This window comes from Pezoporus flaviventris, unplaced genomic scaffold (genome assembly GCF_033815535.1).
Source record: "Pezoporus flaviventris isolate CSIRO_AGI_PZ_B2104156 unplaced genomic scaffold, CSIRO_AGI_Pfla_v1 ptg000063l, whole genome shotgun sequence".
Taxonomy (NCBI): domain Eukaryota; kingdom Metazoa; phylum Chordata; class Aves; order Psittaciformes; family Psittacidae; genus Pezoporus; species Pezoporus flaviventris.
This window is the reverse complement of record NW_026892611.1, coordinates 6,997,483-7,022,192: the sequence shown is the minus strand read 5'-3', so window position 1 is coordinate 7,022,192 and position 24,710 is coordinate 6,997,483. Positions and strand designations below refer to the sequence as shown.

General features: G+C 47.4%; 2 protein-coding genes across 3 annotated transcripts in view; one reads left to right on the top strand and one right to left on the bottom strand.

Annotated features, from left to right (window-relative positions):
- Positions 1-1,094, bottom strand: part of MYBBP1A (MYB binding protein 1a) — a 57,933-nt gene extending 56,839 nt beyond the window's left edge. Inside the window, exons 1-2 of the mRNA XM_061470369.1 lie at positions 855-1,094; positions 600-695 (exon numbers count right to left, since the gene is read on the bottom strand). Of these exons, the coding sequence (XP_061326353.1) occupies positions 600-695; positions 855-1,025 (267 nt within the window). The 5' untranslated portion in view covers positions 1,026-1,094. The remainder of the gene's footprint in view (positions 1-599; positions 696-854) is intronic.
- Positions 1,095-1,867: 773 nt separating this feature from the next.
- On the top strand, positions 1,868-14,390 carry EIF4H (eukaryotic translation initiation factor 4H). 2 transcript variants are annotated; one of them, XM_061470374.1, is made up of 7 exons: positions 1,868-2,025; positions 8,167-8,348; positions 9,334-9,398; positions 9,507-9,606; positions 10,266-10,331; positions 12,205-12,363; positions 12,486-14,390. In XM_061470374.1, the coding sequence occupies exons 1-7, from the start codon at positions 1,967-1,969 to the stop codon at positions 12,620-12,622; spliced, it is 768 nt and encodes a 255-aa protein (XP_061326358.1). In that variant the 5' UTR covers positions 1,868-1,966; the 3' UTR covers positions 12,623-14,390. The 2 variants fall into 2 exon arrangements, with proteins under 2 accessions (XP_061326358.1, XP_061326359.1); XM_061470375.1 differs by lacking the exon at positions 10,266-10,331.
- The last annotated feature ends 10,320 nt before the right edge of the window (positions 14,391-24,710 follow it).

Below are 24,710 nucleotides of genomic sequence, written 5' to 3'. Positions count from 1 at the left end.
AACATTTTGCTGCAACTGCATCACCCTGTATCAGAAGCAATGAAACTTTATAGCAAGGACAAGGCCCTACTCTAAGTGGGAAGAGCACACGCTCTTCTCCATTATCAGCTTCTTAGGGGAGGTGACCCCAACCGCTGAGGCTCTTTGCTATGCTACAGACCTAACCAGCATGGAGGAAAACAAGACTCTGAAGTGTGTGTTAAAGGGTGGCCTTTCCACATCTCCCACATAAACAGCCCCATACCAGGAGCAAGGCAATTTTAAATCATAACAGTTCTAAATGAAGCATACTTGAAAATATGGTCGACATTTGCAAATGAAGGATGGTTCTTAAAGCAGGACAGAACGCTGCAACATAAGCGTGGTACTGGTATAGCTTACACCTTTTTAAGTGCATTGTTTCTGAAACGGACTAGCACCACTGAAAACCACACAGGTTTTATATACGAGAAGGCAACAGCCTCCCCTGCCACCTGCATGCAGGCGCTGCCAGAGGGGAGCCCTCCAGCCTCCCTACACACAGCAAAGCGGGGCTCCAGGAATTGATGGGGCCGGAGAGGGGCCTCAGAGCGCTCTGCTCCGCTCTAGGAAACACTGACCTGGGCCAGGGCCAAGCTGAAACCAGGGCGGGCGGCCTCGCGGGTGGCTCCCAGTCCTTCCACCAGACGCTTGAGGGTGTACTTCAGCTCATCGTCCTGAAAGAGAGATCCAGCTCCGGAACCCTGCGAGGCTGCCGGGCCCGCGGCTCCTCCGACCGGACAGAGCGTTCCCAAGCATCAGCGGAGGGAAGAGTCATGCGAGTCGGTGTCTGCCGACACCCGCAGCCCCACCGCCCGGCCCCGGCGCCCCCTCACCTTCCTGCCCTCCCGCAGGTGCCGCAGGAGGCTCTCGGTGGCCGCCAGCCGCACCTCCTGCTCCGGCTTGGCGATGTCCCAGAAGAAGTCGAGGAAGGCGCGGCCCTGCCGCAACACCCCGCGGGGGTCGGTGACCACGCCGCTACCTCCCAGGCCCTCCGGTTCCGCCATGCCTCCGCTGCAGCACGTGGGGCCGCTGCCGTCCTCAGCCCGCCCCGCCTCTTCCGGGGCACCGGGGCCGGAGCGGGGACGCTGCTCGTCAGACGGGCCGGGTAAAGCTAAACCGACGCCTGTCGGCCCCTCAGCGCCATGTTCTCCTCCCGGCTTCACAGCCCGGACCCTCTCCAAGCCTTGTTCATCCCTCCCCTGCCCCAAGGGCTTCCTTCGCTTCCCCGCGCCCTGGTTTGCAGCTTTCGAGGGAGGTTTGAATCCTCTCTCTGCGAGGAAGCGGGACTGGGCGGGAGGAGAGAGCTACGGGGTGAGCCGGGCGCTCCGTCCGCCCGTCTCAAACAGGGCGGTGCGGGGTCAGCGGCACCGCTGCTTGTACGAACATCCAGACGTGCGCTTATTACAAACCTGAAATAATGGGCTAGGAAACAAACCACGCGAAGGGTTCGTGTTTAGGGGCACGAAGACGCTCTCGGCCTTTATTTACAATAAAATACAGGGCTACTCTCCAGCTGCCACGCGAAAATTGTGCACGTTTGCTGCGCTCCTTCCAGACTCCGGTCCCATACCGGCCCCAGGGGCGCAGATAACAAGTGCAGCGCCTGGAGCACAAGCCGCTCCGCCCTGCGTCGTACTCACAGCGACTGCAGGAGGATTTGGGACACATGGGAGGACAGCGACCAACAAAAGGCTGAGGCTGCTCCTGCCACATCCGGGGAGCAACCCAGAGTCCCCAGCACAACAGGCCGGTGCGGCGGTGACGGGCGGGGGAGGCGGGCGGGCTTCCCGACAGGCAGTAGTGCGGACAGCCCCGACGGGGCGGGGAGCCAAGAGGCAGGCACCGCGAGGGGCAGCCCTGGCCCGGGCCCCGCCATATATAAGCTGCGCGGGGTCCTGCGGGCGCGGTCCTGTCACGCTCGCACGGGGAGGAGGCTGAGGTGGCCATGGCGGATTTTGATCCTTACGACGATCGGGCCTACAGCAGCTTCGGCGGCGGCCGGGGGTGAGCGCGGAGTTGCGGCCGGGGCCGGGGCCGGGGCCTGGGCCTGGGCCTCTGGGGACCGCTGAGGGCTCACCCCGGAGCGGGGAGGGAAGGAGGGAGTGGTGCTCCGAGCCCCCCCTCCCTTCTCCCCCCCCCAACCCGGGCGAGGAGGGGCGCGGCCGTGCAGGGCCTGGCCTGCCCCGCTCCCCTTGGAGATGACGGGCGGGCGGAGAGAGGGATTGGGGGCCGCTGCCTCGCTGAACGTTTTGGGCCCGTCTCGCCCCGCCGGCTTCCTTTCTTGGGGTCGCGTTTGCCTACGGCCTTGGTGGGCCCGCTTTGTGAAGCGAGGAGAAGGCTTTGGTGTCCCGGGAGGGGGGGAGCGGCCGTCACCGGGCTACGTGCGGACAGTGCCGCAAGGTTTGGGGCCTGGCGGCGTGGAAGGGGCGGGAGGAAGGTGTCGCTATGTTCCCGCCGGCCCGGAGGCGAGTGCAGGGAGGGGATTTAGGGAGCGCTGGGCCGGAGCCAAGGTAGGCCGTGAGGAGCTGTTGCAGGGACAGAGCGGGAGATGGGAAGAGGGAGATTCCCGTGAAGAGCTGGAGTAGGGCGAGAGGCCCCTGTTGTGGCCGGCGAGCTCCGCCCGGCGAGATGCTCTGCAGCGGTGGAGACCCCAGAGCGGGCAGCGCTGTGTCTGCAGCGAGAGGAAATGGGAGGGCTTTGTGGTGCCTCCGGCCGGGAGGACTGTGAGCCGCGTTATGCAGGGCTCTGGGTGCCGACTCCAAATTCACGGTCCTTAAGAATGAATAGGGCTTGTCTCATCTCTGGGTTTGTTTTGTTTTGTTTTTTTGGGGGGCTGGAGAGTGGGTATAGGGGAGGAGCTACAGAAGCAATAACCAGCAATTACGAAGTTTGCCTTAAATCAGGTTATGAAGATGCAATTAACAGTTGATTTTTTTGAAGGTTGGTGCCATATAAAGTGTGCACTAAAATAAAACAGTAGGTATAAAACGATGAAATAAACTGTCCTTGTGAGCAAATCTTAGCAAGTATGCTGTTTTATAATCTAATCGTCCAAGATATGTTTCCTGATCCACAGTGTTCTTGTTCTTTCCTGTTCTTGGAAGAATAAATCATTTCCATTTCAAACTGTTTAGGCAGTGCAGAGGTTTACTGCTGAGGTTGTAACAGAAGTAAGTTTTCTAAAACACTTTGATGCTTAAGCTATGTAAACTTGTTTTTATGCATAGGTACCCTTTGTGTCTAAAGAAAGGATGACCCAGAGCAAACAGATGATGTACCCACTTCTGTATTTTTTTAATTCTGTAACAAGTAGCCTCGACAGCAGCCTTGACACTCATGATAAATTCAGCTATTACTATGCATTCTATCCTAGTCAATGTAGGCACATTCTATGAAGTAATAAAATTAATGCTAAAATGTTACTTTCCTATTCAGATTTCTTTAATAGAGTACTTAAACTTGCTCTCAGGCAAGATGTGCACACCTTGTTTTGGTGAACTAAAGGCATCCTGCTGAGTAGTAGATACCTTTGCAGATCAGAAAATGTACTTATTCTGAATTAGCAGTAGTTTTAAGCCTCAGATATTACTAATATTAGTGTAGCTTGTATCTAATTATTATTACTAATAAGTTACAGCTAATTCATGATTTCAGACCTTAACAGGTCTCTGTGCATTGTATGAAGTCCCATAGTATGTGTAACATAATGACAGCATGACTGTTCGTGAAGGTTCTGATTAAAGAATCCCATGTTAACTTAGTGACTCCTACTCAGTTTCAGGCACTTTAGGACTGTAAGAATAGCATAAACTCAGTTGAGAGATAATAGTTTTTGTGGCAGTTGTGTTTTGCATAACCTTTGGTCTCTACAGTGAGTGAGCGTAGGTTTTAAGTGTGACAGAAAACAGTTCTGACATATGTAAGGTACCTGTCTCTTTCTCATACTCTTCAACATCGTGGTAGAAGAGCAATGGAATATGACTGTGATGTGATAAGAGAGGTGGTTTTGCTACACTTGATGTCTGGTAATGCACTAAATAGGAGCTGAAACATAATACTGTCGTATGCAGAACTTATTCCAGATGAAGTACATGCTGCTGACTTTAAAAGGGTTACTATAAACACTTTTTTTGGTAAGTGTTTTGGAGCCAAAATTTGACAGAAAAAAACTGTAATTCAGTGCTCTGAGGCCTAGTTGAAGCTCTGAAACATCTGTACAGCTTCTCAAAGTTGAAGGAAACTGAGTATTTATCGCTCCTGACTTGCTGTTGGGCTGTTTAGTTAGGTGTGCCTTTAAGTACTGGGCTTAGTAATAGTGGGCACCATACTCAAAGGTTAAGATTCACCTGCTGAAGTACTGTACAAGTAAGTGAAACCAGAGAGCTAGTCTCTGTCCTTCTGGTGTTTTGAATTCTGTGTGTTACCCATTCAGTGTTAATAAATGTCCCATCATTTTTAGGCTTGGGTAAGCTTTTTGTTAAAGACATCTGGTGCTCAACAAAACTTGCATTCTGCTGAGCCTTATGCTGCCTCTGGTAAAGCAACGACCGTTGGAATCCTGATAGACTGTTGTCTCCGTGCTGTGCAGAAAGATAAACACTGAGCTATTGGTTTGATCCTTAGTGGAAGGCTTTAAACTCAAATACTAGCTTTCAAAATAGCCATTTGTTTAAAACTTTTGAGAGATGATGTTTTCTGGAGAGAATAACTGAACTGTCTTAAAAGAGTAGCTTCAGAATTGTAGCTTAGTTGTTCTTTCTACCCAGTATGGCCTTACAATGTTACTGAGTCGGTCCATCAGTAAGTAAGTAGAATTCTAGGGATATTTGCTTTTGCATTTGTTGGAAGCAAGCTTTTCTTTTCAGCTTTCTGTTTTGGTTTCCTGAAAAAAGAAAGCAAATAGTTGTCTTTCAGTTTTCCACATTAAGATGACATAATTGTTACCTGATTGTATCTGAACAAAAGTTACACTGAGTGGGAAATGCAGATATTCATTTAACACTTTGGTGTGACCCTAGTTCACTTAGTTCAGATACGGTTTTAATTATAGTTGACTTTTATCATATTTTGCTACAAATGAGAGAATCTTTTTCAGTCTCATTGTTTGGTTACTAAAGTCAGCCTTATTATTTCACTGTTTCAGTGTTGAAAAAAATGCAGGGAAGCATAGAAACAGCTTCTTTTTGTGTTGCTGTACCTGGATTCTGTTTGGAACCTAGTTATTGACAGTTCATTCTTGTTCTTCAAATGGAGACTAAAATACCAGATATTTAGTGATGTATTTTATAACTGAGGTCTTAATGATCATATTCAATAAGAATACTTCATTTTCTGACTTGGCATCAGGAGGGATTGCACAACAATGCATGGATTTCCACACAGGCACCCCAGAGTTCTGGTATGCTATGGTAGAAACAAGGTTTGTCTGTAGCACCAAAAATTCTTTTGGGGATTGCTAACTTGAGGGTGTGGTTTCAGCAGCAGCTCAAATTGATCTGAGTGGAGGTTGCTGTTAAAAGCTGGAGTTTTGAGCTCCTGCTTTTGTTCTCCTTCCGTGTTGGCACCAGTGCTCTTTGCAGCTGTCCAGATCACCTTGTTGATCTGGCTGAGAATTCAGCTTTAGAGTGAATTTGTAGGCAAATCAGCTTCTTGAACAAGATGACTGGCAGTTCAAGGACCATGGTGAGAATGTGTGGAAGGAGGGAATGTTCCTTTTAAATTTAGCTGCAGCAATTCTAATGTTCCTATAGAACATAAAAATGAATTTATTTTTGGCTGAAAAGTAGATGCATGCTATTTTAATAGCTGTTTGTGAGGCTATACAGAAATTCTACATATTACGGAGTTCTTTAGAAGAGCAACTCTACTTTCTTGGAGCTCCTCCGTAAACCTTGTTCTTGTGACTAAAGTTAATTCTACTGTACACACAGAACACTCAACTTACAGCAGCTTTAGTTCGCCAGTATGTTTTTGACTTTTTAATGAGACAAAGGCAGATGAGGAGCATTGTCAAAAATGCTAAAATACAAACCTGGGTGGACACTAATTAAAGATGTGTAGGTTGTGATTCAAATACATTTAGCAGCATGCTGATGGTGTTGGTGACAAATGACTCCTGCCTTGGAGCTGCTACCATAAAAAGGCACATATGACAGGCTTACCTCGGAAGAGTTAAGGAATCTTCAAGATCTCTGCATTAGCTGATTTATTAGTAATAAAATGTTTATTCTGGAATGAAAAAAGATGCATTGCTTGCCCAGTGAATAGTCTGCCTGCATGGAGACCTCAGAGCAGCTTTCCAACATCTGAAAGGGGCCTGCAAGGGTACTGGAGAGGGCCTCTTCATCAGGGACTGTAGCAATAGGACAATGGGTAATGGGCTCAAAAGTAAACAGAGGAAGTTCAGGTTGTATATAAGGCAGAAGTTCTTTACTGTGAGGGTGCTGAGGTGCTGGCACAGGATTGTCCAGAGAAGCTGTGGCTGCCCCATCCCTGGCAGTGTTCAAGGCCAGGTTGGGAGGAGTCTTGGTGGCATGGTCTGGTGGGAGGTGTCCCTGCCCATGGCAGGGGATTTGGAACTAGATGATCTTAAGTCCCTTTCCAACCTAAACCATTCAATGATTCTATGAAATAATAGTTGTCTTGACCTTCTGTATTTTAGGTAGGACTCTGCAGAAATCTAATTAGTCCATGTCACACTAGCAAATACTGGTTTGGTACAGTTTATGGTCTGCTGTGCTTTAAAAGGCACAGTGAGCCTCTGGGAAAGGGAACAGACATGAAGAAAACCCAGTAAAAGTAAGGCACTGAAGAGAGCAGGGGCCAGGGTAGTGGTGTCTCGGGTAGAAGTCAAAGATTGCTTAGGTGGGCAAATGGTCTTGGAACCAGTGACAGTGCATCCTGTACTCTGGAAGTCCAGGAGGTGTAACTTAAGATTGCCTTGTGCTCACAGTACAAATCCTTTTCTCTGTAAAGGAGATCAAAGAAAGCTTTGGAAAATGAGGCTCTACAGGAAATTAACACATTTTATATTAGTACAGTAAAAAATTTAGCTGCTACAGTCTAGTTCCTCAGCAACCAATGGCAATAGCCTTAACTGAGACTGAGGAAAAAGATGGGAAAAGACAATCTAGGTTTTCCAGACAACAGGTTGCCCATAGAGGTGGTGGATGCCCATTGAAGGCCAGGCTGAATGTGGTTCTAGGAAACCTGATCCATTTGAAGATCTTGCTCATTGCAGGGGGGGTGGACTAGATGACCTTTGAAGGTCCCTTCCAGCCCAAACTATTCTATGATTCTGTGAATCTGGTTACCTCAAGTCTGTAATTCAGGAAGAAGCAAACATCCAAAGAGCACTGGTAGTGTTTTCTCTGTCCTAGAACACCTTGCCAACCAAGCTTTTTAGTATTTGTCCAATTCAGTGTATTCCAGTCCACATACCTGACAGTTATGGCAGTAACTTCAGAATTAGGAGAAGATGTTTCTGTTAACTAAATGCTGATGAAATTATTTAGATAATTTTGGGGTGGATGTTGATAATACACTATTTGATCCATTGCATCCAGCTTAATTTCAGATAAGCTGACAAGCGTGTGCCATGCAAGCATTTCTTCACTGCTATAAATTATAATTAAAATCTAGTCTAGGATGTGGGTTTTTTTCTTTTTCTTTTTTTTTTTAAGAAGTAATGGGTTTGAGTAGGTGACAGTAGAGAGAAACTTACATTGCTTTTCTTAATGGATTATGGGATGATTCAAGGCCAGGTTGGACAGAGCCTTGGGCAACATGGTCTAGGGTGAAGTTCCCAACCCATGGTGGGGGGGGGGGGGGGGGGGGGAACGAAATGATCTTAAGGTCCTTTCCAACCCTAACTATCCTATGAGAAAGAAGCTCATTCATCATTTTGAGTTCACCTGGAGTGTATTTAAATACATTGTTCATTTGTTCTTCCACTGAAATACTGCATCAGATAATACTAGAAAGGAGTAGGCCAGTAGTGGAGGTAGCAGGTAGAGGCAAAAGGGATAAAAAAACTAACCAAAGCTGTAGAAGAATCACTTCTTAGAGCACCTGAGCAGTGCTCTGTGCTGTATTACTGGCTATGTTGGGAGCCAGGTTCCAGAGACACTGTGATTTTATTAACAGGTCTCGTGGTGGTGGCCTTGGTTCCCGCAAACAGAAAGAGCTGCCGACAGAGCCCCCTTTCACAGCATATGTGGGAAACCTACCCTTCAACACTGTTCAAGGAGACATAGATGCCATCTTCAGGGATCTCAGCATAAGGAGTGTACGACTAGTCAGAGACAAGGAAACAGACAAATTTAAAGGTGAGTGTTCAGAGCTGAATCGGTTGTGGATGGCTAGCTGGTAGGGGAAATGAGGGATTTCCAAAGTCAATTTAATGGAGAACTTCAGTTTACTCTAGAGCGTGGTTAGTTTGTTGATCTGTGTTTGTTCTTTATATTGACTTATGCAAGTTTCTCATTCATTAACAGTTAAATATCTGATTTGAATGAGATTCACAATTGCTTCCATCATCTTCAGATACAGACTAACCAAATGCCAGGTCAATATTTGCTCTGCCATAAAAGGGTTTTCTCAAACCTTGTTTGTCTTGCGTGAATTCTAGCAAAGCTGAAGTGTCTGACCCACTTAAGATCCATGACCTTAAGTGTTGAGTACTTACACAATCTTTCTTTAGCTCGGAAGAGTCCCATTGCTTCTGTCTTTTTTTAGTAGACATGGAGAAAAAGCAAGTAGATACAGCTCTTTAGAGGATGCGAATGTGATTTCTTTTGGAATTGGCCAGTGGAAAGGGAGTATATTTGTAAGTTACTTGGGGAGTGGGGGGGGGGGGGAGAGGGAACCTTAATGCAGAGAACAGGATATTAGAAAAGGGGTAAAATCACTAAATGATGTGATGACACAAAATCAGCCTGCTGGCCAAGCAGGTACTTCAGCTTCTTGTTTAAAAATACTGGTAACCGAATGTCAAGATTCAGCTAAATAACTGTCTAAAAGGCATAGATTAAATCATCTGTAATGAAAACCCTGTGGCAGAGGGAATTAATCAGGCTCTTGGCGTTTGTGCAGTGCCCATACAGAGTTCTCTTCTGGGATTTGTCCTTGTCATTAATAGGCACAGGTAAATGCTTTCATTGTTAGTGGTGATTAGTTTCAGAGTTGTGTACATCTTGCACTGACCATATCTTAGTTCGTGCTTGAGAGGCTGTTAGCAGATGTACAGGAAGAGTAGTTTCATGTGAAGGCTTTTTAAAGTGCTGGTATTAACTCGTGAGGTTCTTCTTACAGGATTTTGTTACGTAGAGTTCGATGAGGTGGAGTCACTTAAGGAAGCTCTTACGTATGATGGTGCAGTAAGTATACTTCCTATTAATTTGTGAAATAAAAAATAAGTGCAACTCTCAAACTCCTTGGTAGCCCATATGATACATTCTGAAGACATTCTCCCTTTTATGTAACAGCTTTTGGGTGACCGATCACTCCGAGTGGACATAGCAGAAGGCAGAAAACAGGATAAAGGTGGCTTTGGCTTCAGAAAAGGCGGTGGACCTGATGACAGAGGTGACTTCTGGTTTTCTAAATAGCTTCTAAAGTGAAATGGTTGTAGTTATGTCTGGTGCTAACTAATGCTAAGACAAGACATGCTAGTAAACATGGAGATGATACACAAAAGAGGAATTTTTATATGTATATACATGTTTCTAACCTAGCTGCTGCCATGCCTGAGATGTCTGGACTGTAGGTGCGCTTTGTGTCCAAAAGCTGAGTATGTTGTCACTCCTAGCCCAGGAAGTGAGACCAATACCCCTGGTGATGTACAGTGTCTTGCAGAGGACAATCATAAGCCCAATAGTCTGGTCTGCTACTATTTTATTATGATGCAAGGAAAGTGAGTAAGCACAAGTAGATAAATACTTGCTTTGGACTATCCTTCTGTTCCAGTGTAAAACCAGGCTTTGCTGTAGTTGAAGGTTAGTTGAACTAGACTCACTAAAGGCTTGCATTGAATGTGGATTAGAGAAACTTTCCTGACCTCTTGTTCTTGATTAACTTAAACCAATCTTTTGTTCCTGTCTGATGGAACTTGGTAGTACCAAAATGAAAGGATTTTCCAGCAGCATGACTTTGGATATTGAAGGACTGAAACTTTCATTTGGTATCCCCTTGATCAGCCTTTCCCACAGCTTCAGACCTGAACACAATTGTGGCTTTTTTCCTAGGAATGGGAGGAGGTTCCCGAGAATCCAGAGGAGGTGGATGGGATTCCAGAGATGACTTCAATTCTGGTATCAGTATTAACACTTATAAAGATAGGCAGCCTAAAAGGCACATAAATGTTCTCATTTTTATGTCAGATACATTTGTCCCCATTACTGTTTTGATTGAATCTACTTTAGGCCACCTTTGGCCTACAGCTGCAGTGGGATTCTTTAGGGGGAATCATCCATTGCCTTACAACAGAGGAAAGTGTCTTGATTGTGAATTTTATGAAACAATTCTAAATGACAGAACATTTGTTCAGGTATAGCTTATGCTGTCTAGGTTTCAAGCATTTCTCAAACCAAGTACATATCTGAATAGTAGCAGAAACAGATCATGTGTTAAAGCTGATATTGTATTCTTTCAGAGCAGAGGCTTTCACTTCTTAAGGCAGTGTGACATCATTGTATGTGTATCTCTGAAGCAACTGACTTCCCCAAAGATGTGTTAGTGTTCCAAAGCCCTTCTCAATGCAAAATGTTCCTAAACTTTTAGACCTGTTGCAATAAGGCAGGTTGCAACACATGACTGAGCTTGCTGAGTGGATGGTAGTGATGGAGCCACTGGGTTTTCTTTTGACTTCCAGTCAGCTATTAGAATCCAGGGTGACATCAAAACAATTGCTTTTGTCCTCTGAAATCATGGGTTTGGTCCATTTTCTGATGGGGAGATGCTGGCAAGTGCAACTTTGCAATGTCTAGTCTCTGCGTGAGTGGAGTGGACGAAGTAGGAGCGGTAACAAAGTGTGCCCTTGCCACTAGCATGAAGCTGAAGCATGGTGCTGGAGAGAGGAAGCGTGCTGCAGTGCTGTGCTTAACCTGCCTTTGTAGCTAAGCATTCCAGTGTGAGAGCTTTATGCCTTCTTTGGCAGCTTCTTCAAAATGTGGATGCATTTCAGCTTGTTAGATGCTGGCTGAGTGATTGGAGATTCAGAAGTTTAGCACTCAAGTTTTAGTTGCTACAGAAGCTTTTCTTCTCAGGTTGTACAGCCTTGCTCTGGATCAAGTCTTTAAAAATGGTTCTTTGGCATGAAGTAAGAAAGAGACAGTTCTGCAGCTCTGCCGAATACCAGAGTGGAAAAGAAAATCTCAGATGAGAACAAAACAAAACAACGTTCTCTTCCAGATGGCTTCTGAAAAACAGAGTATATCACTTGTAGGTGTGCTGGAAGTATCCTCCTCCTACTGAATGCAGCTGATGAGGGCTTGGAGAGATGCTTTAGAGTAGTCATTGGTACAGACTGGATCTCTGGTCAGTGACAGGCAGCTCTTGATTTTTTTGATACATAAACTGAAGAAATACAGCCAGTTTCATATCTAAAGTCTGAATTGGTTTTGATTATTTTATTTTTTTTTCAGCTCTTTGGTAAATGGTCTGTTCGAAGTTCAGCTAAAGCCTTGGGGTGTTGCTCTGTTTTTCAAAGGCTCTGGTTTAGAAAGACTTTATATTTCACTACTTAGCTGTTTACCCATTTCCTCTGCTCCTGCAGGTTTCATGCCAAGGCTGTAGCCAGTGGGTGATTTGGCTGCAGAAGTACTCAGAGTACTGCCAGGGTTGTCTCTGAGTTCAGCTACGGGTGTTAACAATCTGAGTTTGCAGCTGAAGCTCATATTTTAAGCTCACTTGGTGACCCACTCTCCAACACTCCAGTAAGCCTCTAGGAGGATAATGCAGTTTCTAAACTTGGCATAGTATATACTTGGTTTCAAATGGAATCTGTGTGACTCTTCTAGAACATGTTGGAGATCTCTGAAGCAATCTGTCTACAGACAAAGGCTCTTAGTGCATCATCTTGGACTGACAGCAGTGACTTGCAAGGTTTTCCAGTCCTCCAGTTAAAAATCTAAATTAAAAGCATTGCAAAATACACTCTTTAAATTCACTGTCTTCCATCTTCAGGATTCAAAGATGATGACTTCCTGGGAGGCCGGTGTAGAGGGACCCGCCCTGGAGACCGGCGACCACCAGGTGCTTCAATGGGAAGTGGTGGCACTGGTCGCTTCAGAGATGGGCCTCCCCTTCGTGGATCTTCCATGGACTTCAGAGAGCCAACAGAAGGTAAACTCTTTCTCTTCTGAAATTCAGTATTCCTTCACAAAGCAGGCTGCTGCTTGCTTTGTCAGGTTAAAGCTACTGCCCTTGGCAGACCTGCATTCAAACCTCCTTATTCTTTCTTTCAGAGGAAAGAGCACAGCGACCCCGACTTCAGCTCAAACCTCGAACAGTTGCTACTCCCCTCAATCAAGTAGCCAACCCAAACTCTGCTATCTTCGGTGGAGCCAAGCCCCGAGAGGAAGTAGTAAAAGAGCACAACTGAATTGGGGGTTGAGAGGGAATGGGGAGGCGGGAGAAAAAGCAAGACAGTACAGAGTAACTAGCTCTGCTGGAATGTCAACCCTGCAGTTTACCATTCCTGCCATCTGGTATTTGTCCTCTTTGAAACCGAAAACACAGAGCTTGTGAATGCATGTCAGCTGTTAACAAGTGGTTTTTAGTACGTTCTTGGCTTTGCTGTATCTAGTGCCTGCTTTGTGCTGAGTTTCCCTCTTCTGTTTCCTTCCGAGCAGCACAGTTGCCAGTAGATAAGGCAGTGTAGCTGCTTCCACGAGTGTGGAGGTCTCTGGACAAAGGTGCTGCTTCACTTCTTCCTTTCTGGGTTTGTTTTACTTTAGAAGCACAGGTTAGACTTAGTTATTTCCCTGTATTGTTTCCTTTTACTTCCTCAGTGCTCCTCTTCCGACCTGCATGTCTTGTTCTGTATTGCTGTGGCTCTGAAGAGGAAAACTGGAGAGTCCAGATGAGTCAAACAGAGAAATTTACAGTTCTAACCAAGTAGTAAAATACCATTTTTGTCAACTGGTGACAGTTAACTGTATACAGCAGAGCCCCTTATAAAACTAAGGGAGAAGAGCTGCCCTTTCACACAGGTTACCAGGAAGTATCAATTTAGTCAATGCCTTGGCTGAAAAAAAGCCTGGTGAATAGGTGGTGGAGTTAGTATGGCTGCCAGCAGACTCTTGCTGGTGGCTGGCTGTTGGCTTCAAAATGGTACGATACTACACCTCTGCTCAAGGTTAGCGCTGCAAGAATGTGCCTGTTGGAGCACGACTGCTCACCGGCTCTTTCTGCTTACTTTCTTTTCTCTTTTTGGGGGGGTTTTACATGTTTGGTAAATTTTTAAATGAAGTTTCTACAAATAAAGTGGACTTTTTTATTTTGTTTAAGGAGTGTATACTTTGCCACGCAGTATGTAACCCCCCCCCATCACCCCCTGTATTTCTTTGCCCAGTGGTGTACAGTTTTAAGACCTCTGCTTTCAGAATACCTTGAAAATGGGCAGATTAGAAATCGTTCTGCCATAGATTCTCTTCACGTAGAAGTTTGGATAAAAAGCATCTCTAAGTGCTGCATCTCTCTTCACTTGAAATGTTTCTTGTGGGTATTGTGTGGGAGGAGGGAGGTGAGGCTGGAGCAAAAGGAGAGGGATCATTAATGTTCCAAAACAAAACCTGGCTCTCTACACATGGAAGTGTGCATACGGCCAATGCATGAGGGAAAAACTTGGGCCCCTAGTGCTAGTGCTGACAGCTTTTGGATGAAGCAGCCAGCACTCTGGAGTGCTGTCAAGAGGAGTTTGGAATCCTGGCTGCTTCGCTACCAGCATCACTGCTAGTAGTGAATTTCTTCCCTAAAGCTACCTTTAATGTCAGAGTCCCAGCAATTTACAGAACTGCTCTTTCCTTCCTTCTGCCTGTCACTTAATCTGCTTCTGAGATAAGAACCATTTGTCTAACACTAATACTTAATTTAAGACAGACATGCATTTGTGTGGTTGTATTCCAAACCGATAATTGATCTATTTACATCTTCAATGTGGAAAGGATTTTAAGAACAAATTCCCATATAAAAACTCACCTCTAGTCAAGACACTTGACTTTTAAATGTAAAAACAAAGGAAAAGGAAAAAAAAAAGGAAAATAATTCCAAACACTTAACACATTCTGCTTCATAACAAAATAAATTTATGGATATGGTATTTTGTGAATGATCTTTTAAATAAAAGAAAAACATTAAGTAATATTTAACATTGGTCTTTATTTGAGTCTGCCATAGCATGTTTCCCCCTCTCAGTTTTCAAACGTTGTGTTAATGTGGAAATTTCCTTAAATTTTTTCTGGGGAAGCAGTCCCAGAGCCATTCTTGCACGAAATATGGGGGAAATCTAATCTAAATGAGTGCTGGAACCTGCAGGACACAGTGAAGTAACAGTTGTGTGTGAGTGGAAGCGAGCCCAAGTTCTGTTTCCTGTGCCCTCAGCTGTATTTGAAGTGTTGCAGTTGCAGGCTGTGTAGTTCCTCATGTTCCTCATTTCCCAGAAGCTGAGCTCTGCTGCCCTCTGACCAGGATCATCCCCTGCTTGGTAGAGGGCAGAAGCTGTGTCCACCTAATGTGAACAGGGATCAGTTTCATGTGGAGTCTTTGTGGTAAGAGGAAGGCAAACAGATCAGTTTGCTGTTGCCTTGCCCAGTTTCTCCCAACTTTTCCAGCTGACCTGTTTCCCACTAGCTGTAACTGTTGAGGAGGCTGTTGTGCTGTGCCTGTGAAGTGGAGGCATGCTACAGGGTGTGCTGAGAGGGGGAGCCATGGTTTTATTGAGGAAATGAGCTCTGACTTCCCTGCTGCTTTTACTGCTTTTCATAGCATGAAAGGATGGGAAGTGTTCCTGCCTTCTGGCTACTTGGTCACTCTTTAGAACTGCTGTTAGGACAGCTTGAGCTGAGAATCCAACTCCTGCTCTGGAGCTACTCGCTGCAGCAGCACAGCATGTGTACTAGTGCCTGGCTGTCCTACAGGAGCAGTACCCTGAGTGTTGGAGTAAGAGCAGGGCTAGCTGTTGGAGGTGCTGTCCTTAGCTGCCATAAAGCTTGCTCAGAGCTGGTGTTTCAGGCCTTTGGGTGGTAGAAGCAATGGTTTCCTCACTGCATGGAGGAAAGTAACACTGACTTGTGAGAAGGGTAGAGAGATGGAAAATGGCTCATCTTAGTTCTGTATGTAGGTTTCTGTACCTGCTGGTATCTGGTTGGTCAAGGGTTTCCTACTAGTGAGTGTAGCCTGATCCCGGTATCATTTAATACCTTATTTTTGTAGTCCTTTGTATGCAACCATCAATGCATTGCCTGGTTTTGTTGGAGCATTCTGAGTTCTGCTTCTCATGTGGCTCAGGGTTAGACCCCTCCAGTCCTTTTTCTATCCTCCCTTTGAAAAATTGATGAATGTTTTCCTCTGCAGAAGCATCTCAAAGGAGCTTGTGTCAGCAGTTGACAAAATTCATGTACACATGTGGCATTTGGTGTTTTCTAGGGGGAAGCAAGATTATTTTTTGCCTCATCCCACCAGCAAAACAGTTAAGATGTAATCTGTAATGCTTAGTTTTACCTGCAGCTTAAAGCTAGGCCTGGCATGGCAAAGCCAAGACCCAGGAGGTTACCAGCAGTGGTAACAAATAGATGATGCACTTCGTGGCTATTCGTATTCTCCCCAGGTTATTTCTAGCAGCTCTGCAGAGCTTTCTGCAAGTTTGAACTTAAAAACCTGACCAAAACTGAAGTCAGGAATGCAGCAGATGGGTTTTGGAACTGAAATTGAGTTTGCTTTGCTACTGTGGAAAGTGCTTTGTTGTGTTTCTCCAGTTGGGGTGCAGGTGGGGAAGACTGGTTGTGGCTGGGAGAGCTGTGGGACAATGCCAGAGTAAGCAGCGTGCATCCAACATGCTGCAGAACTCCACTGCTGGCCACTTAAAAGCAATTCCAAGGCCAGGAGCAGTCCTGGGAGAGCTAGTCCCAGTCCTAGCAGCAGCAGCCATGCTGGTGTATGTGTGTGTTGTGAACTCCCTAGACCGTGGCAGCATCAGAGGAGATTCTGTGGTCATGAGTGGGTTCTGATGGTTGAAGAGAGAGGAGGAGGAGGAGTGTTCCCCTGTTCAAATGATGGGCTGGGGACAGAGTCAAATCTGTGCCCCAGAGGGGCTTACTCGCCTTCCTAAAGTAGCAACGAGATGCTAGCCTGCTACTGAGATGTGCTGGCACTGCTGAGAGCCTCTGATGCTGACCATGAGTGTCTGAAGTTGTGCCAGGTGTCCCAGCGAGCAGCTGTACCCAAGACTTGCTATCCCAGGGCAGGTTTGGATGATGCTGATGGTTTTCAGTTTGTTTTGGGAGTTCTGTTACAGTTTCCATCTTGACTTTAGCACACAGTATGGTGCAGCAGTTGCTCCCTGTAGTGCTACCTGCTGACTGGTCTGCAGAAAAGATTGCAGAATGCTGGGAAGTTTGGAGCAAATCCTGTGATATTCCAGCCCCTCCTTTTTGTAGGAAAGACTGAAGAGTAAAGGCAGCAACGTCTGAAATGCAGAGTGCTCGCTTGTAGTGACTTGGAGAGCAGCCCTTGTCCTGCTCAGTGCTTTGAGCAAAGTTGTTTCCAGTGCTTGGTTTCCAGGAATCCCCCTGCTCACCTGGAATGTGTTTTGGACAAAGGAGTCCCGTTTGCTCCGAGCAGCGCAGCCGACAGCCAGGTTTTGATGCCACCTCATTCCTTCAGTGTGTGGAAGTATCATTATTCCTGCTGGCTTCCAGCAAGAACACGGGCAATAAGCTGTTACCCACGAGCATCTTCACATTCGTGTTAAGTTCATGTTTTACATACTCATGGTTTCTGCGTTTCACTGCCAGTGAATGCTCTGAAGGAGTGGGGCTGTGATAGATCCTGGCACGTTCTAGCATAGCACCTTTGTTCTCGAGGGCTGGGGTCTTGGGATGCAGTTTTGTAGGTAATGCTCATCTGAAATATGCAGAAAGGGGAGTTTCTGTGGCTGAAGAGGGATTTGGTTTCCAGCTGAGACTGGAATGCTCTAATCTGGTAGCCGAATCCCTCCCCTCAAGTGCCACTTACCCACTGCAGGGTGTTAAGGAATCCAATTCATTTGAAGTGGCAGAGGGCCATCTTTTATCAGGTGCATGCATTTTATCTATATAATCTGTAATTTACTCTGTTCCCTGTGATACCACCCACTGCAGTGCTATTAATCCAACTGAGCAGAAGCATTTAAAACGGTGTAATCAGATTCTTTGACCCTGCTTTCTGAAAGGATTTGATCCTTCAGTGCCAGACACTTGCATCTCAAGCCTGATGCACGTTTGTAATAACAATATCTTGATGACATTGTATGTTCTAGGCTAACTGGAGGAAGGTGCTACCAAGGTATGGCTTGCCCCTGCCCTGCACATCAGGGATTGCAAAGGAGCTTTGCTGGTTTCACCTGTGTCTGCTCTCGTAAACCCAAAGCTCAGATGGGCACAAGGATCAGGTTCTGGTCACACAAGTGGTGTCACCGTGTGCGCATGGTGTCGCCCATGTCAGTGTTATTAGCTCTGAGATCATGTTCCTCATCTTCATGTAGCTGTTTGGGTGATTAAATCTAAAGCGTTTTCTGGTTTCCTTTTCCATAGCTGCAGTGGCTGTGTTTTGTGACGTGTCCTGCTCGATGGCAGCTTCATTTTAACACTTCATTCTGTCTCATTTCTGTCCCCTTCGCAGCAAAGTGCATTCAAGGGCTTTAAGGACCTTCAGTGCTGTTACAGGACCAACCTGTAAGCTCACAGATTCTTGTGTAAAGCTCTAGAGAGTATCCCAGGGTTGATGTTTTGGGTCTGTTATTGGGAACGCTGCCGTCCTGCCCTGTAGGTTTCAGCCAGGTTAAGTGTTCCCCACGGCAGGGATCTCGCACCCTACTGTGAGAGTGTTTTGTTCTTGTCGCCGTGCTCCCGAGATCTGCCTCTTTCTTTTAACTAAACCAAAAATCACCAAGTACCTCTCTGAACCCCTGCAGAACCTGTACTGTAACCAACCTGTACAATTTGTATTGCTGTACAAAAACCAATCCAATAAAAGCATTCAAACCTTCTAGGGCTTCGTGGTCAGATTTCAGAATTGCCGTGCCTACAAGGATGAATAAGAATGGGAAGAAGCTTTGCAGCACCACAGGGATGTATGGGATTAGTCTTTGCAAAGCTTACTTGGGCAAATGGGTGTAAAGCCCCCAGAAGCCCTGGGCGTGAGCTGTCTTTGCACTGGGTGGTAGCAGCAGGTATCTCCTGCTATAACGGGGTGGCTCTCGGTTTCGGCTCAGGGAGGTCAGGTTTGCAATGGGGCATGCAGCTGGGGCAGGGAGGAGGTGGCACTTCCCCTTTTCCTTGGGGAGATGCTCATGAGGCTGCAGCTTAAGAGGAAAGCTGTTTCTTGGGCTATACAGAAACGTGCTTGCGCTGCCTTAGCACATCAGAACAGTTCCTTCAAGGTGTGGCTTTCATTAAAGTCGCTGTGAAAATCTGGCCAACCAAAATCACTTGTTGATTAAGTGCCTGGGATGAGACGTGTGCTTATTCTGGTCCCAGCACAAGGGGGATCTGAATGCTTGTGTCCTGCAAAGTAGGCAATGCTTGACTCACAAAGCTCATGAGGTTTGGGGAAAAGAACTTGTTGGAGCTCTGCACCTTTCCTCAAAGCTTTCAGTATCAGGTGTGTTGCAAAGAATCAGACTCATAGAATGGTTTGGGTTGGAAGGGATCTTAAAGCTCATCCAGCTCCAACCCCTGCCACGGGCAGGGACACCTTCCACTAGAGCAGCTTGCTCCAAGCCCCTGTGTCCAACCTGGCCTTGAACACTGCCAGGGATGGGGCAGCCACAGCTTCTCTGGGCACCCTGTGCCAGCGCCTCAGCACCCTCACAGGGAAGAGCTTCTGCCTAAGAGCTCAGCTCAGTCTCCCCTCTGGCAGGCTAAAGCCATTCCCCTTGGCCTCTCACAAACAGTATGCTTCTGCAGAAGGGCCAGTTTAGATGATGCAACGTTTTCTCATCCTTGTTTCGCTGCTAATTTCTGATCAGCGTTAGTCCTAACACCTGGTTCAAGCAAAACCAGCTGGGCTTTGGGCAGACCCCACCCTCATCAGGAAGGATGTGAGCTGATCTCCACGGCCATTCAGCCTTCCAGCCTCAGCAGGTAAGGTGGGCAGGGTGGAGAGGGGGTTCTCGCAATCTTTCTGGGCCCAAAGAGATATTTCTACAGCTAGAAATGGGTAAGCTTTGAGAAGTATGTGGGAAGGTGCAAATGTAATGTGGCATTTTGTATAATTCATTTATTGCAGTCGATAAAACCATGATGTTCCTGTGTCTTTGACCTTCTTTTCAGACCAGAAATGGTTTTATTAGCCCACAAATGGTTTCTAGCAGTAGGTCTGTATGAAAAACAAGGGGGTTACAGGAGGAAGAGGATGAAGAGTGGAGTCTGAAGTGGGTTTGGCGTCCAAGGGGGCTTGGTCTGGCCTCAGGAGGAGCAGAACTCGTGGTTGTGTTGGTAGGTGCTCAGGGTAAGTGCTCTCATCCTGAATCCCTGCACCAAGCTCTTCTCATGAGAAATAGGAAGCAGGGAGATAGCATCTGCAGTGGTACATGTTACTGCAGTGATCACCTCTGCATCCAGGTTAGACATCGAGGTGGTTGCCCCCTTAAGAGGACTGAGGTCTCTGAAGGGCATCACCGCTGTAATGCGCTGGCAGTGACCCTGCTGCTTTCCCCCTTGGGCACAACAGCTTCTGGAGAGGCTGAGCTGATGTGTGCATCAGTCCAGGAGACAAGTAGGGGGCTAACACAAGGTGCCTTCATTGCCGACTGTGGTAACGTCTGTACAGCAGCACTGAGTCATCTCCGGAGCCGTGAGACCCACCAGAGAACCTGTAAGCAAATACATGGGACCTGCTTGGCAGTGGCTGGTCCCAGTGAAATTGATTTCTGATCTGAAAACCGAGCTGCAGTTGTCTCCAGCGTGTTCAGAGCATCAATTCTGCTATAAAGAACTCCTTTGTATAACTTTTGTTATTAGGTTATGTTTAAATACATTTAAAAAACCACTAGAAAGCCCCTAATAAACTACTTCATAGTGAGGACCTTTGCTAGAAAGGCCAATTCTGCAGCAACTGTTTTAGCAGTCAGGAAAGCATTCTATAAGTATCCTTTATACAGAGGATACCACACGAGCTAGCCAAGGCTGGGTCTTCTGATCTTTGGTTCTCGTTTCAGGATAGGCTCCTGCGCCCACATTTTGTGTGGGAAAGTCTCTGTGATGCTCATCAAAGCAATGACTTTTGTACCTTGGGTTAGAGCTGTAAGAAAGTGTGAACGTGTTTGTATGTGCAGTGGTGAGCTCTTATCAACGCAGTGTTTCCTCTGAAAGCTCCATCCCGGCACGGCAAAAGCTGGGTATTGTGTAATGCTTGTGACAGAGTCAGCCTCTATAACAGAGGTGGATGTGGGTGACTGCTTCTGGCAGCTTGAGAGCGCCCTACTTTAAATACAACAGAATTTCCCTTTACTGAATAATGTAGGTGCCTGTGTGCGAGAGGAGTGTTCAGAGCCTCAGTGGCAGCCAGCACGGAGCGCTGTTGTGTTTGCGGCTGTAAAGCATGTGCCCCGCCTGGCTGTTGTGCTCCAGTAGCCACAGCTCCATAGGGCTGCTGCACACGCACCTAGAGCGGGACACGTATTTCATGCGCTGTACCGGGGCTCTGAGCCAGCAGATCAATTCCCCGTTATTCACAAACCCTCCTTCTCCTCGTTAAGCACCAAAACACCAAGGAACTACCGCTGGGTTTTCAGGAGTGCCGTGAAACGGTGTCTGATGCCTGCGAACCGCCGACGCTGAGGTGTCAGGAGCAGCTTTATTACAGCTCCGGGTCTGGCTGCTCGCAGCGCTGACCTCGGGCTGTTGCTGCCTCGAAGGCATCATCTCCGCTATAAAAACCTAAGAGAGAACCTGCAGTTTGGCTTTACCTGCTGCGAGGTTTTCGAGGCGGCACCCGGCGCTCGCAGTGCGCGGTGTTAGATCCCGCCCCGGCGCTGCGCTGAAAGCACTTCTGGGGGGCACCGGCCCCATGTGAGCCCCAAGGGTTGCTTGGGAAGGGACGTTGGCAGCCGCAGGGCTCCTCACCAGCCCGGCCTCTTCCTCTCCCTGTGGCTGATAAACTCCTGGCCGGGGTGAGCCTGGGCGAGCAGCGAGGGGCTGACCGGCGGATGCTGGGGTGAGTGATTCAGATGGTGACAGGAAACCAGAAGCTCAGAGGAGCCGACTCCAGCGTTGGTGGCTGTTGGCTGTGAGAGACCGGAGGAGATGGGAACCAGGGCGGACAGCGGCTGAGCTGAGTGAGGGTAAGGTGGGAGAGGGAAGGAGGGACGGGGACAGAAGTGCCCGCGGGGTTGTGTGCGGCTTTGGGGGCACTGATTTCAGTGAGCTCGGAGATCCTGGGCTGGACCTCGGTCACCCTCTTTAAAGAGGAGTCACCCCTGGAAAACCCTTCTGAAAGCCACACGCTGGGAGTTACCCCGCACTGCTGCTCGTGGCCGTCACCCGACAGGCTCCAAGGTGTGAAAACGACCTCTGAGCACCTCCAAGGTGTGAATAATAACTCTTCCTGGCGGCATTTATGCCCCTCTGACCCAAGAGGAGACTCTGCCCCATGCAACCTGTCTCACAAGATTATTCTTTACACTCCCCGCTCCAGCTGGTGATGGTTTTCAATTGCATGATTTCTGTGTTCACCTCTACTGCAATATTCTAGAAGACTGAGGCTGAGCTGCCCTCATCCCACATCCCATCGGTCCTGCTGCTGGCTCCTGCCTATAGTTTCTGGGGCTGCTGCAGTCTGCTCTGTTTCCCCTTCCAAAGCCCGATCCTATGTAATAGCTGACTTGAGCTCCACTCTCTGTGTTTTCCAGCAGTTTCAGGGCTGACTGGCATTAGGTATATGACTGTCTGTCTTTTACTGCATATAAAGGCTTGAAATTGCTAATCCTGGATGAAAAGAGCTTTGTTTTTGCGGAAGTTTTCTCTTGTGATCAATGTTCAGTGTGATACAGGCCAAGAGGTAGACACTTAAGCAGAACAGGATAATTTTGGGATAATTTTGTGTGATATTAGCTCATTTCATCGCTCTGGACTATGTAAGAGTACTGAGTTACATCCATGTGGGTTGCCCATATCTGCGGTTCCTAACATGGCATCCCCCCGGACTCCACAGCAGTGGTGAAGGATGCTGCATGGCTTTGATGCTGCCTGAAACGGGGGAAGTTAAGGATAAATACACGGTATTTCTGCTGCCTTGCTGCTTGTGATTAGGATTTTGTGCTGTGTTTCCCACCTGAGGTGTTTTAAAGCATTTTACAAAGTGATGATCTACGTGAAAGCTCATCTATCGATTCCTGTTTTCTCTCTTGTCCTGTGTTCTATTGAAATGCATCTACTGCTCCCTTGGTGTAAAGTGAATCAGGGTCTGCTTGAATTGAATAGCTGTAGAAAACCAGACCTTATCTATACAGCAGCAGCTTTCCGAAGCAAACTGGTGGGAAATGGGACATGGAGGCCTTTGGAAAGGAGCTTTGCTGGAGGCTCAGCACTGGTCCTTGAAGTGGTTCCAACCCAGGAGCTCCCTTGGAGACTTCAGTTCCTCCATGGATGGGACTTGCTGGCGCAATCCGTGCAAGGCAGACAAGCAGAAAGCAGTGCTTCTTGCCTTGGAGACGTTGAGTCAGGGAGAGCGGCGCGGCTGTGCGAGGAGTCCCTGTGCTAATTTCATATGGCGAGCTTCTAAATAAACTCTACATTTCCTGCCGTGACTCATCCAGTCAGTCCGAATTAGGCTGACTCTATCGCAGACTGGTGCAGAGCACACAGCTTTCTGGAGGGGACACGCGATGGCTGCTTTGTATTTGCCTTTGGGGCGTTTATTTGTACAGCTAGGTTGGGTGCACGGTATAGACCTGCAGTTTCAGTCCTCCTCTTACAACGTGAGAGGCTTTGAGGGCTGCGCTTGGTGCCTGCAAAGGGCTGAAATGACTCCCTTAAGAGTGATCTTGCAGAAAACCTGCCCTTTTTGCCACATCAACACATTCCACGCTCTCCTGGGCTTTCATCAAAGAGTTTAAGTATGGTTGAAGTGCTCTTAAAGGGTTTCTAAGTGGGCTTTTTGCCTCTTCTGCTGCCCTTGGAAGGATCCTCCAGGCTTTCCATCCATTAGGAACTTTCTTTCTAGCCTGTGCATATCCCCCTTACAGCCACTCATTTTAGAAGCAAGTATTCTCTTACTTAAATAGCATCTTTTCTCACTTTGGTGAGAAGTATCTCACCCTAATGTCCATGCACTCTCAACCTCTGCTTTAGTAGACTTCAAAGTGAGAGACCTTTTCAGTCTTCCCTGGTAAAACAACCTCTCCTTCCCTTGGCTGTTTATAGTAAGCCCTGTCACTGGGTTTAATCCTTCATTTAGGACTAGAAACCCTCCACACCAGCTGATGGGGCTGGCACGTACACAGGGAATTATGACTGGCAAATTCATTCTTCCCATTGTAAACCCTGTTTGTCTCTTTGCTATGAATACCCGAGGCCATGAAACGAGCAGCCCCTGTGCAGAAGGCGTGCTTCCCCCTGCCAGGAGAGGTGCTGTGCTGCGGGGACCGTGCCTTTACCCAGCCTCCGGTGTGATGTTCTCCCTGGAATCGCTCATTGGGAGCGGCTGCTCCTGGGGGATTTGGCAGTGCTGGTGCCAGAGGCACGCGCTGTGGCCGCACCAGTTTCCTCATGCAAGGAGGAACTTCTGTCAGCACGAAATGGTGGGGAAAAACCAATAGAAAAGGAGAACAGGGAAGTGCAGAAACAGAACAGGGCATTTCGACAGCGTCCGAGTGTCACTCCTGGAGCTAGATGCGAACCTGTTTTCTCCCCATGTTTGAATTTAGCACCTTGAAAGCAAGTCATTAACTTGGTGCATCCTTCGGATGCACTCGGGCCTCATCACAGACCTCAGTAGCTTGGGTTTGTGTTTTCTCCTCTCCCATCTCCCCAAGGCAGGGAGCAGGGAAAGCACGTTCAGCCTTCCAAAGACTGCATTTATATGCTGCCAGCCGTCTGCTCGTCATAAATCTGTTCATCACCTCCTCCCATCGGCTCCTTACGAGAGGAGCTCTGGGCTCAAAGAGAGGATATCCCTGCACTTGAGTGTTTGGTGAACACAAGCAACAACCCCTGGGCTGGTGCTGTGCTTCTGGCTTGGCGTCTGCAGGAGCTTTCTCCATGGGGGATGCTGTGATGGGGATGGGATGTGTAGTGCCCTGCTCGGCATCACTGCAAATATCCACCATTGGTGTTCCCGTTGAGTGAGGGGCTTGGGAGCAGCCTGGGTTTGTGGTGTTACTGCCCCACTGCAGAAACAAACCCAGCTGTGGAAAGGAGATGGCAGCCTGCCCTGCAGCAGTACAGAAGGGGTCAGTGTAATCAGGTGCTTTCAGCTCTGATCTTTAAAGG

Excerpts from the sequence above, each read along its gene's own strand:
- EIF4H (XM_061470374.1), top strand. The coding sequence starts at position 1,967 with ATGGCGGATTTTGATCCTTACGACGATCGGGCCTACAGCAGCTTCGGC. Across the intron at positions 2,026-8,166 it reads AGCTTCGGCGGCGGCCGGGG|GTCTCGTGGTGGTGGCCTTG; the intron begins GTGAGCGCGGAG and ends TTTTATTAACAG. Across the intron at positions 8,349-9,333 it reads GGAAACAGACAAATTTAAAG|GATTTTGTTACGTAGAGTTC; the intron begins GTGAGTGTTCAG and ends TTCTTCTTACAG.